At 37.6% G+C, this 16,671-nt stretch overlaps 1 protein-coding gene across 1 annotated transcript in view; it reads left to right on the top strand.

Moving 5' to 3' along the window:
* The window catches only part of CIB2 (calcium and integrin binding family member 2), a 40,224-nt gene extending 24,031 nt beyond the window's left edge, over positions 1-16,193 (top strand). The window contains exons 4-6 of the mRNA XM_010196290.2: positions 9,063-9,210; positions 9,307-9,502; positions 16,104-16,193. Of these exons, the coding sequence (XP_010194592.1) occupies positions 9,063-9,210; positions 9,307-9,502; positions 16,104-16,125 (366 nt within the window). The 3' untranslated portion in view covers positions 16,126-16,193. The remainder of the gene's footprint in view (positions 1-9,062; positions 9,211-9,306; positions 9,503-16,103) is intronic.
* Positions 16,194-16,671: the final 478 nt, after the last annotated feature.

Below are 16,671 nucleotides of genomic sequence, written 5' to 3'. Positions count from 1 at the left end.
GATGAAATGAGTTATAACAACAAGTGAATAGAGAACAATTAGGTACTACTGTTCACAAGGACAAGGAATTATTGCATGAAATTACAGACAGCTGTCATAATGTGAAAATATCAAGGAACTCCTTACCACAAGATGAAGACATGGCAAAGACAGCATTAGTCTTCAGAAATTAAGTGCTTTTACAGAGCAGAATTCCACAGATTGTTATTAATTTTTATGATCTGGATATAAAATCTAACTCAGAAGGTCCTTGAAACTGCACTAATCCCAGAATATAGTACAGGAAGGATCACTGCGTATATCTCTCTGTTTAAATTCCTGCCTTATCTGCTACTGGTTCCAATTAGTTAGGCTGGTGGACTGGATGGACTGATAATTATGACAGTTCCCATATTTTTTTTTTTACCCTCTTAAAAGCAATCCCTGAGTCTGTTGGATGTGTTTGTAGTGTCCCAGTGAGATTTTTCTGAGATGATTTAATCAAAGGACCAGCTCTTAGCAGTTACCTGGAGCCAGTCATTTGAAGCTTAGCAGCTTCAAATGGAAGAAGAAAGAAAGAAAGGAAAAATGGAAAAAGGAAAGGAAAAAGGAAAAAATGGAAGAAAAAGGAAGAGGATTCTTCACCTTGAAATAGGGATATTTGCCTGACTTACTGAAGTTCTGTCATGTTGGGTGGAAAGCTGTATATAAAAATTGAAATTACTGTTGTATGCAATGCAATACTGCAAAAATTATTAACACTCTTACCTACATGAATATGAAATAATCAGGTTTTTTAGTAGCTATCAGGATGAAATAACATGGACTTCACAAATCTAAATATATGCAAACATCTGGAAGTATTCTGATTGGTTTTGGCCATCTGCTGGTTTTGCTTATGCATAAGCACTGATTTCTTATCTTTGTGTTAAAAGATATCATCCTGAAGGGATTTTGATTAATTCATCCATTGCTGTAAGTGGTTTCATATCTCTCTGACATATCTGTAACTCATTCATCACTGCTTTCTTAGGTACTTTTACCAGTACTTCTGATGTAGACTACCAGTATTCCTTAAGTTGGTGTTGAAATCTCTAGTATCTTGATAGTGAATATGAAACTCTGAGCTGTGTGATTCAGAAGTGTTTGTGATGAATAAAGGATAATTTTGAAAAAGAAAGTGAGAAATGGTAATGATACACATTCTTTTGGCTTCAGTGATGCAGGATTGAACAGCTCATGGAACAACTCATGCTATCAAAACTTTAGCGATAGAACACTACTGTATTTACAAGACAGCCCAGTACTTAACCTGACATGTAAACCAGAAATTTTGTACTGGATCATGATTAGTTTTTGAGATACAGGAGCACATCTCACTACCTTAGCAAACTTAAGTTGTAATTATAACAGACTTCCTAATAGAGTTCTTCTGCTTTCTTTTACTGCATCAAATCTATGAGGTTTTCTGACCCTGCTTTAGAAGATGCCTCCAGGGTAAGGGAACTTGAATTTAGGAAAATAGCAGGACAAAATTCAGAGTCAAATTTTATACTCATTCTCTCCTAAGTCTCATAAGGCTGTGGAAGAACCTTAGAAATATTGCTACTGTCAAACCACTCATTTTATTTCAGGAGTTCTAGCAGTTCATAGAGAAAGTGCTTTCAACAGCTAGTGAGCTTGTTTCCAGTAACATATCATTTAGAGGAGACTAGATCTTCCTCCATAACTCTTCCAAAACATTGATAGTAAATGATACTAAAATGCTACCTAGGATCTCAGTTATAAACTGGGGTCAATCTTGGTCATGGAGCATTTTGCAATTTCCTGTGCAGATAGGGGGGAAGGGGAGAGAGTCTTCACCCTAGAGTTCATTTTCTAAGCAATCTGGGTAGTAACTCCAGCTCATAGACTAAGAAAAAAATACCTTTAACCTTTGCAACTTGACCAGACCGCTAAATAAATCGTTATTTCCTTCAATAAATTTTCATCAAGGTGAAGACAAAGCCAACATTTAAATCTTAAAATAGAAAGAAATGAACTAAATGTCTATTGAATTCTAATAAAATTAGTGATAATTTCAATGCACCTGGTTTTTTTCATATACACATTACATTTCTAGTTACTGGCAATGTAGAGCTCAGTACTGCTACAGATTCTGACAAATGGATAGAATCAATACTGCACTTTTCTAAATTAGATTCTGCTACTATAAAGAAAAGTCTTTACCTCAAATGTTTATGTTTTGAGCCAGAATTGTTGTGTTTCAAAGAAAAAAAATGCTGATGGTCACTCACTTTAATTGGTAATGAATTATTCACTAGCTCATGGTTCTTAAAAGTTGAAAGTCAGGACAAGAAATAAATAAATAAAGAAGGGACAGATACTTTAATTTGATTAGGTCTACCGTTACAGTGAAGTTAAGAGATAGTTTACTCCATCTGTTTCATTGCAGTCTCTGCTAATTTTGACAATCTTGGTTAAACAAGCAGCAGTGTTATAAATTTACTTTAAGGCATAGGGTCACCTGTGAGATTTGCAGCAATTAATATTACTATTACAAAATTATATGAACTGTTCAGTATGAGACCATGTAGAAAGCACAAGTGATTTTATTTCAGAACAAAACTGAACAGAAAGCTCAGGCAATGTGGCTTGGATGAGTGAATGATGAGGTGGATTGAGAACTGGCTGAATGACAGAGCCTAGAATCGAGTTGGAGGCCTGTGGTCAGTGGAGTTCCACAGGGATTGGTTCACGGGCCAGTCTTGTTCAACGTCTTCATCAACAACCTGGATGAGGGGACAAAGTGTACCCTCAGCAAGTTGGTTGATGACAAACTGGGAGGACTGGCTGATTCCCCAGAAGGCTGTGCTGCCATTCAGTGGGATCTTGACTGACTTGAGAGTTGGGTAGAGAGGAACCTTGTTAGGTTCAACAAGGACAAGTGCAGAGTCCTGCATCTGGGAAGGAACAACCCCATGCAGCAGTACAGGCTGGGGATTGACCTGCTGGAGAACATCTCTGCAGAGAGAGACCTGGGAGTCCTGGTGAAGAGCTATCTAGACACTGAGCTGGTGATGTGCCCTCATGGCCAAGAAAGCCAATGGCATCCTGGGATGCATCAAGAAGAGTGTGGCCAGCAGGTGGAGGGAGGTTCTGCTCCCCCTCTACTCTGTCCTGGTGAGGCCTCATCTGGAGTCCTGTGTCCAGTTCTGGGCTCCCCAGCTCAAGAGGGACAGGGAACTTCTGGAGAGAGTCCAGCACAGGGCCACAAAGATGATCAGGGGACTGGAGCATCTTCCTTATGAGGAAAGGCTGCGGGAACTGGGGCTGTTTAGTCTAGAGAAGAGGAGACCAAGGGGGGATCTTATTAATAGTTAAAATAGTCTACTTCCTTGGAGGTCTTCAGGACCTGCCTGGACATGTTCCTGGTCTAGGGGGACCTGCTTCTCCAGGGGGGTTGGACTGATGATCTCTAAAGGTCCCTTCCAACCCCTACCATTCTGTGATTCTATTGTGCATTCACATCCTACAGAGCTAGATGTGGGAATGTAACCTGGTAACAGAGATCACGTATGATCTGTAGAAGTGAGTGAATGGCCATCCTTGTGACACATGTCCTTAATTGTCAGAATCTTCAAATTGGTATGTGACCTCTCTCTGGTTATTTTACTATAGAGCAATTATTCTGTCTGGAGTTGGTCATAAAAGCACTTCCTAGAGAGGAACTGTTTTTGTTTCATTCATTTTACAGTCTATTGCATTCTTTCTTTGACTCACATAGTAACTTCATTGATTTTCACAGGGCCTGTCCTTAGCTACAGTGGTAAGGTAGTTCATAAATTCACATACTACTGAAACTGAATGATCAGCAGGCACAGGAATCAGTCAGGAGGAAGAAAGGACACATAGGGAACAGTGAATCAATCACACATTTCAAAACCATTATTATCACTCTGTTTTTGATAAGTTTAAACATGAATACATGTGACTTGCCTCAAAATTTGCTTTAGTTTTTTTTAAGTCCTCTTTGCCTACAGCTCATCCCAGCTTCCTTGTCTCTGCATCCTATTGTTTCTAGTTATGATGGGATGTTTTACCCCTTTCAGACCACTCTTCTTCCTTAAAGCCTCTTTTCTGCTGTGTCTTTCAGCTGCATGCCTTACAAATGAGGGCTATTTTCTCTCCATTAAACTCCAAATCTGTACCTGCTTGACAGTCTTTACCAGTATTATGTACAGTTTCCTGCTATAGTTAGCAAATTTGTTGTTGTTGTTACAATGCCTTATACTCCCATGATATACTGTAATATTCTTTAATATGTAAGCCATTCTATATGCAACCAGAATCTTTGCTTATTTGGCTATTGTGACTGTTGTGCAACCTTCAGTAAAGAGGCAGGCTCCTTGCTGAACTGTCTTACATTTCTGTGCTCTGACAGAACCATAGAATGACATTATGGTTTTCTTTAGGATGCAAACATATCAATATAGCTGTATCTTAGCCTTGATTTGTGCAAGGTTTTCTTAATTAGTACCCTGTAGGCACAGCAGAGAAGCTTGATGACATGAATATAACCAACTACACATGAAAGCAAAAATTATTCATTTTGAGGAAGAAGAAAAGGGGAAAAAGACACAAGGAAATGAACTTTTATCTGCTCCAGGGATGATTTGCTGTTGCACTTACGCTTGCCTTCCAAAGCACCAGCATTTCCTATGGAGGTCTGGTAATGAACAGTTCAGCCATTTTTATATTAATTTTTGTCTGATAAGAATTAATTTATATCTTTTTTAGAAATAACTCCTGAAATTTCAGAAAGATTTGCTTCTGATCAGTTCTGAACAAGTCCTAATTAAAGGATTGAAAGGGATTCTGGGACTGCTTTGTACATTTAAATACCTTTCCTGATGTCAGCAGGGACCATTTTGTAATGACTGGCAACATCTCCAGCTTAGTAATGTTGAGCAATCTTAGAACTTTACTTGCAGCCTCTTATTTCTAAACTGCAGTCAGCCTGTGAAAATAGCTTTAAATTAATTAATCAAGTTGCAAAATGTACAGGGCAAAAGGACAACACAGTACTTTCCTAGAGCTTGTGATGGAACCTAGAAAGACAAGGTAAAAATAACAACTGACATAAGGTTTAGCTGTAGTCTCAGAAACACATCCTATAATAGTTTCTTAGAAATGTAATGGTTTTATTTTATGGTGTTCTAGGTCTGTATGTATGGACAGATGCCTCATCACATGTATAGAAACCAATAATCTGAGTAGAAAAAGAGATTGTTAGAAAGATGGATGGCACAGTGGGAAGGATTATCTCAAGCCACTGTAGCAGTATCAATCTGCAAAGTTTTAGCTGCAAAAGTTCTTTGTTGTTTCTGTCATCTTTCCCATTTTTATTGAGAGGACAGAAAAAGCTTTTTAACAAGACAAGTGTAAGTTTCCAGCTGTAAAAAGGATTCTTTCTTAAACAATTAGTACTTAAGGGAAAATGATCTAAGAAGAAACAGTATAATTTTCCCCTTTACTCCCCTCCCCCATGGCTCTTCCCTTAAATATGATGGAACCCTAATCTGTGCTCTTTAGAGGAGTGGTAATGAAATTACAGAAAGGATGTGAAAAGTATCTGTGAAGGTAAACTGATACTTTCCATTGTGTAAGCCACAGATATACTGCCTGAAGACACACAATATGAGAAAGTTGAAGAAAGAAATCAATAAGAGGAAAGATTTTATTTTTCATTTAGGTTTTACAGAACTATTTGGCAAAGAGTCACTTAAGAAGTATGCTTGAGTCTACTTAATTAATTGTTAATTCATGTGTGTTTTCAAGATTTCTGACATGCCAAATATATAATTTGTATTATGCAATTACAATATGCTTATTCAGTCAGAGATCATGTCAAGCATTTCTATTGCAGAAATTTCTTGGCTTCGTATTCACTGCTGATAAAGATAATTTGCATCTGTGAACTCTGTTTGTTACTCAATGCTTTCTCTGAGATATCATTCTACAACTATTACCATCACACTTAGGTCTGAGGAATTTTGTTCCAAAGGAAGGCATATAGCATTTTGAAAAATGGTCTTTTTTATTTCTAATCATGTTACCTTGTCCACTCTGATATTTGTCATTCTCTAACATTTAACAGACACACCAATTTTTAAATGCACTTTTAGGAATAAAGTTTCTCTTTTTCATACATTTCAGATCAAATGAATCTTTATTTGGTGTAATAACAAACTGACAATTTGAAACAATTGTTTTCCAACTGTCTGTATGTGTATTCATACCACAAACAGGCATATTTCCAAGCACTCAAGTCAGATACTTCACCTTTAGTAGTACCCACAGATGCACATCTGCTAGACTTCCTCTATACATCATGCACATGATGTGAGTGATCATTATGTATCCTTTTACAATGACTTTCAGCCATCTGGCTAATTCTAGGGTGTCATTTTTCATTCTGAGACTTTAGAGACATGTGACCTGACTGCTTTTTTGAGACTGTTGTCTTTTATTTTCAGGAGTTCTGAAATCCCTCCAATTGTATTTAATTTATTTTTTATTTTTATTTGGTCTGGTTTTGTCTTCATTTGAATGGTGACCTCAGCCTTACATATTCATCTCAGAGCAAAGTGAGCTCATTAATTTATAACACTTTGAAACCTATAGGCATGCTCCCTATTGTGGAATGACTTCAGTCATCGAATCCTGGAGGAGAATTGGAATTTAGTATTGACTACTTAAATGGGCTGTCATTTGAGCCCATGGCTTTGTGGTCCTCACTTATCCATTACAACAGCCTTGTTTCTGGCTGTCAGCCAGAAAGACTGGAGAGATCTTGGCATTTAGTGGTGAATTTTGAATCTTGATTGTCTCAGGGAATTATGCTTCCAATGTCTGTTTCTTATCCCTCCTCAGAAGATGGACATGCACACTTGTATGGTTTGTTGTTAGACGGATATTTGCTTTTTGGCAGACTCCCAACTAGCTTCTACCGTGGAAGCAGTCCTAAAGTGTAAATTGCAAGACCCAGAGACATCTCATTAGATAGTTAATTTATCTCAAGTGCTTTGTTATCGTTAAATAGAAACCTCCTGATAGAGTCAAGTATGGTTTCTGAGGATGTGAGTGGCTACTATTGCTTCTTTGAAAAAGTATCTCAAGGTTTCAGCTGGAATGCTCACTGACATTTCTTTGGCATCCTGGGGTGCATCAAGAAGAGTGTGGCCAGCAAGTCAAGGGAGGTTCTCCCCCTCTACTCTGCCCTGGTGAGGCCTCATCTGGAGTCCTGTGTCCAGTTCTGGGCTCCTCAGCTCAAGAGGGACAGAGAACTTCTGGAGAGAGTCCAGTGCAGGGCCACAAAGATTATCAGGGGACTGGAACATCTTTCATACAAGGAAAGGCTGCGGGAACTGGGGCTGTTTAGTCTGGAGAAGAGGAGACCAAGGGGGGATCTTATTAATACTTACAAATACCCAAAGGGTGGGTATGAGGAGGTTGAGACATCCTTTTTTTCTATTATATCTAGCAACAGGACAAGGCGTAATGGGATGAAGCTGGTACACAAAAAGTTCCATTTAAATATAAGAAAAAACTATTTCACTGTGAGAGTGAGGGAGCCCTGGCACAGGCTGCCCAGGGAGGGTGTGGAGTCTTCTTCCTTGGACATCTTCAAGACCTGCATGGACATGTTCCTATGCGACTTGATCTAGGTGAACCTGCTTCTGCAGGGTTTTTGACTAGATCTCTAAATGTCCCTTCCAACCCCTACCATTCTATGATTCTATGATTCTATATGAGATTCTATGATTCTATGTTTCAGAACTGGTGTATGAAATTTTATTTAAAATAATTGGATGGTGTATGAATAGCTGTTAGCTATTAAACTTATAGAAAAGAAATTCAATGAATAGAGGATTGAGCTCTGAGCTTTTGAAATACTACTTCTTTTAAAGACAAATTAGGTGCTGCATGCACATTAAAAATAATGAACATGTCACCATCAAAGCAGTTTACAATTTTAAGAGATCAATAAATTAATCTGTGTCTTGGCTTCAGATAAAATCTATAGAATAGCTTTGATGAGCTGCTGCTCAAAGCCCAAATGATATTTGTGTGGGTTTTTTAATATTCAACTGAATTTAATTGATTTTTCCAGTTTTATAGAAATAGCTACAAATTCATCTTGGATTTTATATGTTTTTTTATTAGAAAAATATTTGATTTGACTTCAGTAAACCATCTTTTCTTATGCTTTCTTGTGTGGTTTTAGAATATTGTGTTATTCAGAGTAGTCTTGACACCAGCTGGGTTGGTAGGGTGCTAGAAAAGAATCTTAGTATTGTCTCTGCTAGAGATGAAAAGTCATTTAAAACTGTGGAATTCAGTTCAGCCAGACATAGGGCATTGATGTGTGTCAGAGTGAAAATGAAAGACTTATGTACAAGATTCTACTTTGATATGACACTACGTCTTTAATGAACAGACATGGTTTGGTTGATGGTTGATTGATGGTTCCACATCAGTCAGGTGCGGAATGCATATATTTACTTTTAAAATCAGTTTTATAAATAATATTTCTTCCTCTGGCCTTCAGTCAGGTGCCAACAGGATGCATAAAGACTGTTTTGTTGGTGTTCCACCCTGGTCTCATTTTTCCCTTCTCCTCCTGCACCCACCTTGTTGCAAGCTTCTTAATGTAGGAGCTGTAACCTTCCTGATCCTGTCAGAAACTTCTTATGTGTAAATAGTCTTCACACTCTTAGTACCTTTACCCTAACACTTACAAAGTGTGTGTTCCACACAAGAGAAACCAGATGAGCACCAGTTTAGAGAGAATGAATAATAACGGATCTCAGAGAGTCTAGGGGAGAAGTAGTACTATGCAGCAGCATGCTCTGCTGAAACTTTCTGCTAAAGCATGGAAATATAAATTCTTAGATGCAATTTGGAAGAAAAAAGTTCTCTTCAAAGAGCCGACCATGGAATGAAATACTCATTAACAGAGTCTGCAGCTTTTTTGATCTTTCAAATACTAAAAAAATATATCTATCCATTTTTCACAGGAGAATCCCTTCAAGGAAAGGATTGTGGAGTCTTTCTCAGAAGATGGAGAGGGGAGCCTCAGCTTCAATGATTTTGTGGATATGTTCTCTGTGCTCAGTGAAATGGCTCCCAGAGAGCTTAAAGCGATCTATGCCTTTAAGATCTATGGTACTGTGTTGGGATGCTTTTGTATGCCTGTTCTATTTGAAGTAAATGAGTGTGACAGTTGTTGGTGATCTTTTCTTTGGGTCTCTTATTGTTTAGATTTTAACACAGATAACTTCATTTGTAAATCAGACTTGGAAAAAACCCTCAATAAGCTGACACGAGAAGAGCTGACAGCAGAAGAAATCACTCTAGTTTGTGAGAAAGTGATTGAAGAAGCTGACATGGATGGTGATGGGAAACTAGGATTTGCAGATTTTGAAAACATGATTTCCAAAGCACCGGACTTTCTCAGGTATTGTTTTAAGAAAAAGATAGTCTCTTGCATATTTTCAGGCATTTTTTTAGACTATCACTGTGTAGTGTAACACAAGAAATGTCAGGCATAAGTACTTTATCAGAGAGCTGACCAAGGAATGTCTTCTCAGTTTAATTTTCTAGGGCATATTCCAGTTCTCTCCTTATTTGAACACTAGGAGCTCAATCATTTTCATTTTCTCTTCTTTTTCCCTTCCCATTTGTTTGTGTGGCTTCTTCGGGAAAATATTTTGATCTATTATAAGCTCTTCTTGTTCTGAAGCCTATAGCAAGGATCCATGCTGTCTGAATAGGAACGTGTGTAAATAGATATATATGTTGCAAATATACTTGAAAATCCATTGATCTTTTGTGCTGTGAAGGTGAGAGCTAGAGATCGTTACAATGGCACAGTTCATGGTGATAGCAGAAAATCAGTTAAAATTATCACTTACTGCAGTCTTTCTTCGATACACTATTAATCAGGGAATTTGATTTTTTGTTGCTGAGTTTCTTCCTAGTAATCTGTTGATAAAGCCCAGCTATCTTGAGACAGTTTTTGTTGCACCTTTTGTATTTAAAGAGACCTTTTGAAAAGGACAATGACTTTTTATTTTCACATATTAGTAAAACAGTCTACCAAAACTTAGTTAAAACTGTTACTTAAGAATTAGCATAAATCTTCTGTGATAAATTACGGTGAACCAGCCAGAAAAATAAGATTTTATTTTGCAGACTGGGAGAAGTTCATATTTGAATCTTATGTTCACTGGCAGAGTAGGCTGAAGCCAAAACCTAGGCCTAATTTCTCCCCAGATTTCTGTGATCTGGGTAATAATCTTGTTAATCTGAAATCTTTTTCATAAAGTCTGTTTGTGCACATTGTTAAGTTGGCAGTGTTAGTGTTCAATCTGTTGACAATTAATAGTAACACACAAGTTCTAACGTCTGGGAAGATAAATAATCCATCCATTATCTGGATTGCAAGTAGATATACAGTATGATTGTGAGTTGTTTTGGGAATGTTGGAATTAGTAAACTCTAGTTTCTGCAGACTTGTGTCTCCTAATTAGTTGTCTGATATTTGAGAAGGAGTTTAGTTTCAATTTTTGCCGCAGTTAAGTCACAAAGTCTGGTTCATCTCTGTAGATTTTCTAATGTCTGGAAAAGTGCAGGATTATTTTGCATCTTTCTGTGAAGTGGAACACATAAGAGACTCTTTACACAGATGTCTATTTGCAGAAAATTGATAGAGACATAATCGCCTTTCAGTCACATGTTGCTGAATTGTGCCGGAGGAAGACTGATTGAATAAACTGTATTTTCCTAGGAAAGAAGACTAAATGTCAGGATAGAAGTGAGAAAGATCAAAATTTGGACTGATAATTTTAATTCTAGTGGTGTTTAAGAACTTTTACGTGTACTGCAGAACTCGGAACAATTTATTTCTTTCATAAATGAAATTTCTGGGGAAAGATGTTATAACAAAATGATTCTACAATAAAGCATGAGGATGTGAATGTCTTTTGTATGTTAGAGACACATCAAGCCTTCCTTGAGTAAGCAAGTATAGCAAAGGAAACTCTTTCAGAACAAGATACATATCATCATTATGGTGAGGCTCAGATGAGTAATTATTCCAATATTTTATTTACATATATTTCCAACCAAGAAAATGTTTTCTTTATACTGTAATTTGTATAGTAGCTGCTGAGGTGAGGTAGAGTTTCATTTAATCAATCAAAAAGCTGTACTGTACATACAAATCTGGTAAAGAACAAAGATCAAATGTGAAGAAATGAAGGCAAATCTGAAGACTCAGCAGAAGTTGTTGTAGAGGCTCATAAACTGCTGACTGAGAATTCCAAGCTGAGGCTACTGTGCAATCTAGTCATTTCCTGAGAAAGTAGCAGAGAGGAGTATTTGCCACTGTAGACATTGGGATGACTGTCATAATTAATTTTCTTTTACAAGTTTGTGATATTTTAGGAAGTGGGTGGAAAGACCTGAGTGATGGATACTCTACAGGGCATTAAGATGTCTAGAAAGAGGGATGAAGTGAAAAGTACAGAGCTTATTCAGCTCAAAGGGGACAGAGAACTTCTGGAGAGAGTCCAGCACAGGGCCACGAAGATGATCAGGGGACTGGAACATCTTTCATACGAGGAAAGGCTGCGGGAACTGGGGCTGTTTAGTCTAGAAAAGAGGAAACATTAACATTTACAAATATCTAAAGGGTGGGTGTCAGGAGGTTGGAACATCCCTTTTTTCTATAGTAGCTAGCAACAGGACAAGGGGTAATGGGATGAAGCTGGAACACAAAAAGTTCCACTTAAATATAAGAAAATACTATTTCACTATTCAGGTGAGGGAGCCCTGGCACAGGCTGCCCAGAGAGAGTTGTGGAGTCTCCTTCCTTGGAGGTCTTCAAGACCCACCTGGACATGTTCCTATGTGACTTGATCTAGGTGAACCTGCTTCTGCAGGGGGGTTGGACTAGATGATCTCTAAAAGTTCCTTCCAACCCTACCATTATATGATTCTGTGGTTCTGTGGTGATGTGTATATTTAAGGCAGATTTTTTTCCATCCCTGGCTTCAAAGGAAATGGTAACTTCCCCGTCCTTTCAGATCTAGGAAATTAGCTGAGTTACGGGAGTCAGCTGTGAAGTTCTCAGATTTAAGAGCTCCTGATGTGACATGGCCTAAAGAAGGGTTTCCTTCCACCTTCTATCTGAAACACTGGTTTAGAGCTTCTGACTGTTAACTCAGTAACATTTGTTTTGGCCTTTGAAGATGTACTGCAAAATGAGGGTATAAATGGAAAAAGTCTCAGAAGCAAGTGAATGTGTAGTTCCTCTGATTTTGTTTCTGTTTCAGCCAGTTAACAGCTGTAGGAAAAGAAGATGACAGGATCAGGAGACCACTTTTTTTCAAGCCAACCTGTATGGAAGACTTGATACATCTCCCTTTTTGTGGTTTACTGTTCACTTTGCCTGTAAAGGTATTTTATTTTTGAGGACATCCTTGGTATTGCTTTTGCTGTAGGCACTGCATCATAGACTGGCATTTTTTATACTGACCTTCCTGATTTGAGCCACTTAATCTCATTTTTAAATTACTGTTTAAGTGTTGCATTCTAAAGGGAGACAGTGATTTTACTTTTGTAATAGGATTCAATGAATTTTAATGCCACAATAAGTATACCAAGGTCTGTCTGAGAACTGTAACTAAACCAGTGCTGTCTGATAGTAGCCAATAGCACGGTAGCATGTGACAGGACATGTGGCATGGGATAAGAGTGCAATTCCTGTAGCTGATCTCTCACCACAAAAAACCCAATTCCTATTCATAGAGTTGAACTGTACCATAATGGTCTCGGACACATTACCTATTCATTTAATGAAGTGATGCTTTCTTTTATGTTTTGGAGTTTCTCTCCAGCTCACTTCCTGCCTCTCATTTTCCTCTCTTCTGTGTCTTCAACTGTCATGGTCCTCTTCAGTGGTAAACACAGGCTATGTGCAGCCAAACTGGAGACGGGGCTGTGTAGTTTCAGCAAAGCACAGCAAGCGTCGTAATAGTGGATCAAGAACTCTATATGCCAGTGGTAAACTTATGCCTGAACTATATTCTTAATATTGTAAAAAGATATGAAAACACATTTTCATCTAAATAAAATTTGAAATCTTCATCAGGTGTATGGAAGAAATACCAACTCATCAGTGTTCAGAGACAGTGGTAATGTCATTTGCTTTTGCGTATCTCCACTTTTTTTTTCCCAGTTGAATGCATTCCAGGCTTTAAATTCAAGGAAGCCTAAGTGCCTATTGATTTATACTTTCAACTGCTCATCAGCTGTGAAAATTAAACTCCTAGGAACAAAAGCAATAGCCACTTTTGAACATGAGTGCCAGTGAGCAATTGGAGATGCTGGGTAACTGCAGGTTTCAGACACCTTGCTGTGAAGTTATGGGCAATTGACATTTGTAAATATGTGATCTCAGGATACCATGCTGACACTTGGTATGTGATCCTTTTGAAAATGTTGACTAACTTACCAGACCCCAGATTATTTTTATTTGCAGTGAATTATGTTTTATTCTGTTCTTGGCCTTTTCTCCTCACCAAAAGCCACATATTCATGTTGTAGGAGTAGGAAATATAGGATGCAAGGCAGTTAGGTTTTATCCCTGACTATGCCACTGCTTGAACAGGTGATCTCTGCTAAGGCATAGACCATTTTGTTCTCTCCCCTCTGTTACATGAGACCAGTACTTACCAGATTTCTGACAAATATTGAGAACTTTGTCATCCAACTGTAAAATCTCATCATCATTAAAATGAGATATGAAATTACTGAGGAGGTATACCTCCTTTACCATTTTTTTGTGGAAAGTCTTTGAAGGCCATATTCCTATAACAATATGCACTCTGTTTTTGAATTAGCTTTTTCACACAGCTCAATATGCTCATTTCATTTTAAGCTGTCATAATGTCATGCATACTTAATGCACACAGCAGGCATTTATTTTGGCACCAGGATCCAGGCTTTGACCTGGTATGAGCTAAATTTCATCCACTGTATGTTGAGTTATTTTCCTCATCTCATCACTCATTTCTCAAACCTTTACTCACTGACCCTGTGTAGGTTTAATCTCCCATGGACAGCCTTTGCAACCTTTGTACTGCTGTTAAGCAAATGAAGATGCAGTCAAGTCTGTTGCTTGACTTGCACTGCTGTGGTTGAGGAATTTTTTTCAGATGATAAGAAAACACTTCTAATCTCTGACTAGTGAAGAAGGTACATGCGTTTTTGGCTGTTATCCCAGATGCTTGAGTAAGCTGTAAATGATTATGACAGCTGCTAGTTCAGAAAAATTTGATCCCACTGGGTTTATTTCACTCAAAATTGCTATCATTAAGAAACTACTTGTAGTTTAATGGAAGCATTAGAAGTCTGAATTGGCACTAGCTAAGTGTTCTGTTCTACAAGACTGGTTACATTTTCCACAGAAAATTGTTTTATAAATCATCCTGGAAGTTTATGCTGATTTGAATGCCTAAGGGTAAAACGTGGTTTAACAGTTTGAAATAGAGACTGAGAAGAATATCACATTAGTAACACTTGAGACCTGCCAGAACTAGACAGAAAAACAACAGATTAAACAAAAAGATGCATTGGAAATGCAGTGGTTTTGAAACCTTTGTGAGCCATATGACAGTCAATGTCTTGACTCCACTCCTACCTCAAGCTGAAGTAACAGAAATTCTCTTAAGGACTAAAGTCAGACCTAGTGACAAATGGCCAGGAGATATGCCTAGCAAGAAAACAGTAGAAGGGAATATTTTTTGTCAGTGTTTTTCACAGGATATTTCAGCTGCTTTTTAGTAAAAAGCTTTATTTCCCGTGGCCAAAAGGACACTCTGATAGAAATACAGTTTTTTTCCAATAAATAGATTTCCAGTGAAATGGATTTGGATGGAATTCTTTTTTTAAGGAGTCGTGACTAAAATGTTTCACTTCTAATATTGTGGATTTTTTAATTCCAGGATGTTGCCTCTCTGAGACTTAGATTTTGAAGAGTTTGGATTAATAGGGAGCTCTAGACATTTCTTGAGATGAACAAGATGTTTATAACAATTTTTTCCCTAAAACCTTAGTTCTAATAAGCTCTTTGTGTTGCTGTACACTTTCTTTAACAATACTTAGGCTAATATGCAAGACTGCTATACGTCATATCTTTCAGTGTAACCCAGATTGAATAAATTCTTAGATACCAAGTTCCTAGGGACCACTGTGAATATAAAATTTTATATTCTCTGAAGTCAAACCATAGAGCTTCATTCTGTGAATTCCTGATTCAAATAAAATAGCTGTGATTAAGTTAGAGCAATTTTTTTGTAAAAAAAAAAAAATCTGAAAACTGAACATCAGAATTCTTCAGCCTCTCAAGTACTCCAGTTGTCTTTTGGTTTGGGCATCAAAACTTTAGTATTTGCATACAAAAAAATATGTAAGAATCTCTTCTTATTTCAGTCAGTGGAGAAAGAAACGTATACCTTTATACTGGTGTAACATTGACCAGAGATTACTACCTGGAGAAAATGATCTTTCAGCATCCCTTCTTTAAATTGTCTTCTACTGTCCTGCTAAGATGCTCAGGAGTTCTGAAATCTGATGGCAGTAATAGGGCATGCTGCTGACCTGTATCGTAGTGGAAACAGAAAGAAGATAACAATCAGGATTTCTTGTTCCTAACAAGAGAAACAACAAATGTATCTGCCTAATTTTACTTGTCTAGAAGCCCAAGTGCTGTTCCACAATGAAAGTACCATTGGGAAACATCTATCCCTGCTGTATATCCAAAAAATACATCAGCTTGCACTTGATGTAATCTAGTGCTGAGCTGGGCCCTTTCAGTTAACATTTTCAGAAGATGGAAATTTCTCCCAGGATATTTAAATTTTCCTTAGAGCATGAGAGAAGAGATTCAGATTCATTACACAGCACCTTCCCTTTGGTACTTTATGCACAACATTTTCCTTAATAACAAATGTGTTTATATCTCTTAATCTTTTTTTGTTTTTCCTTTGCAGTACTTTCCACATAAGAATATGAAGATGCTTCTGTGAGCCAGTGTTATCAGAAATGACTTGCCAGTCCAGCCTTTCTGTATCTCAGGCACTTTGGGGGCTTTTGTCTTCTAATTATGGCTCCTTAGAATTCAGCAGAAAGTACTGAAATAATTCTGATCAACAAAGAAACAGAAACGTCATGTGATCTTCACTGCTGGCCAAGCATTCTGGCAGAGATGGTTTTTATTAGGTTGTGGTTTTTCTTTTTTTCTCTCTTTTTTTTCTCCTTTTCTTCTGTTTTTAAGCAGGCAGAACCAGAATATTAGTAAAAGTATTTCCACATAGTTTTTATATTCATTGATATTTAATACTGCTCTTAAAAGTGCAAAAAAAAAACCCAACAAAAAGAGAAGAGTGACAGAAATGGTAGCTTTGGTGACTTAGCCAAGAATGTTTGAAAGAGAGCGTGGGCCTTAAATAATGAGATGCCTCTATCACTGTGTTGTACAGCTGGGATCTTGTATGGAAATCATCTTAGGTGAAAGAACTGCAGTCAAGATCAAGCTCCCAGTGTTGAAGACAACCACAT

This window comes from Colius striatus, chromosome 7 (genome assembly GCF_028858725.1).
Source record: "Colius striatus isolate bColStr4 chromosome 7, bColStr4.1.hap1, whole genome shotgun sequence".
Lineage (NCBI taxonomy): Eukaryota > Metazoa > Chordata > Aves > Coliiformes > Coliidae > Colius > Colius striatus.
This window is presented reverse-complemented; position numbering and strand designations above follow the sequence as displayed.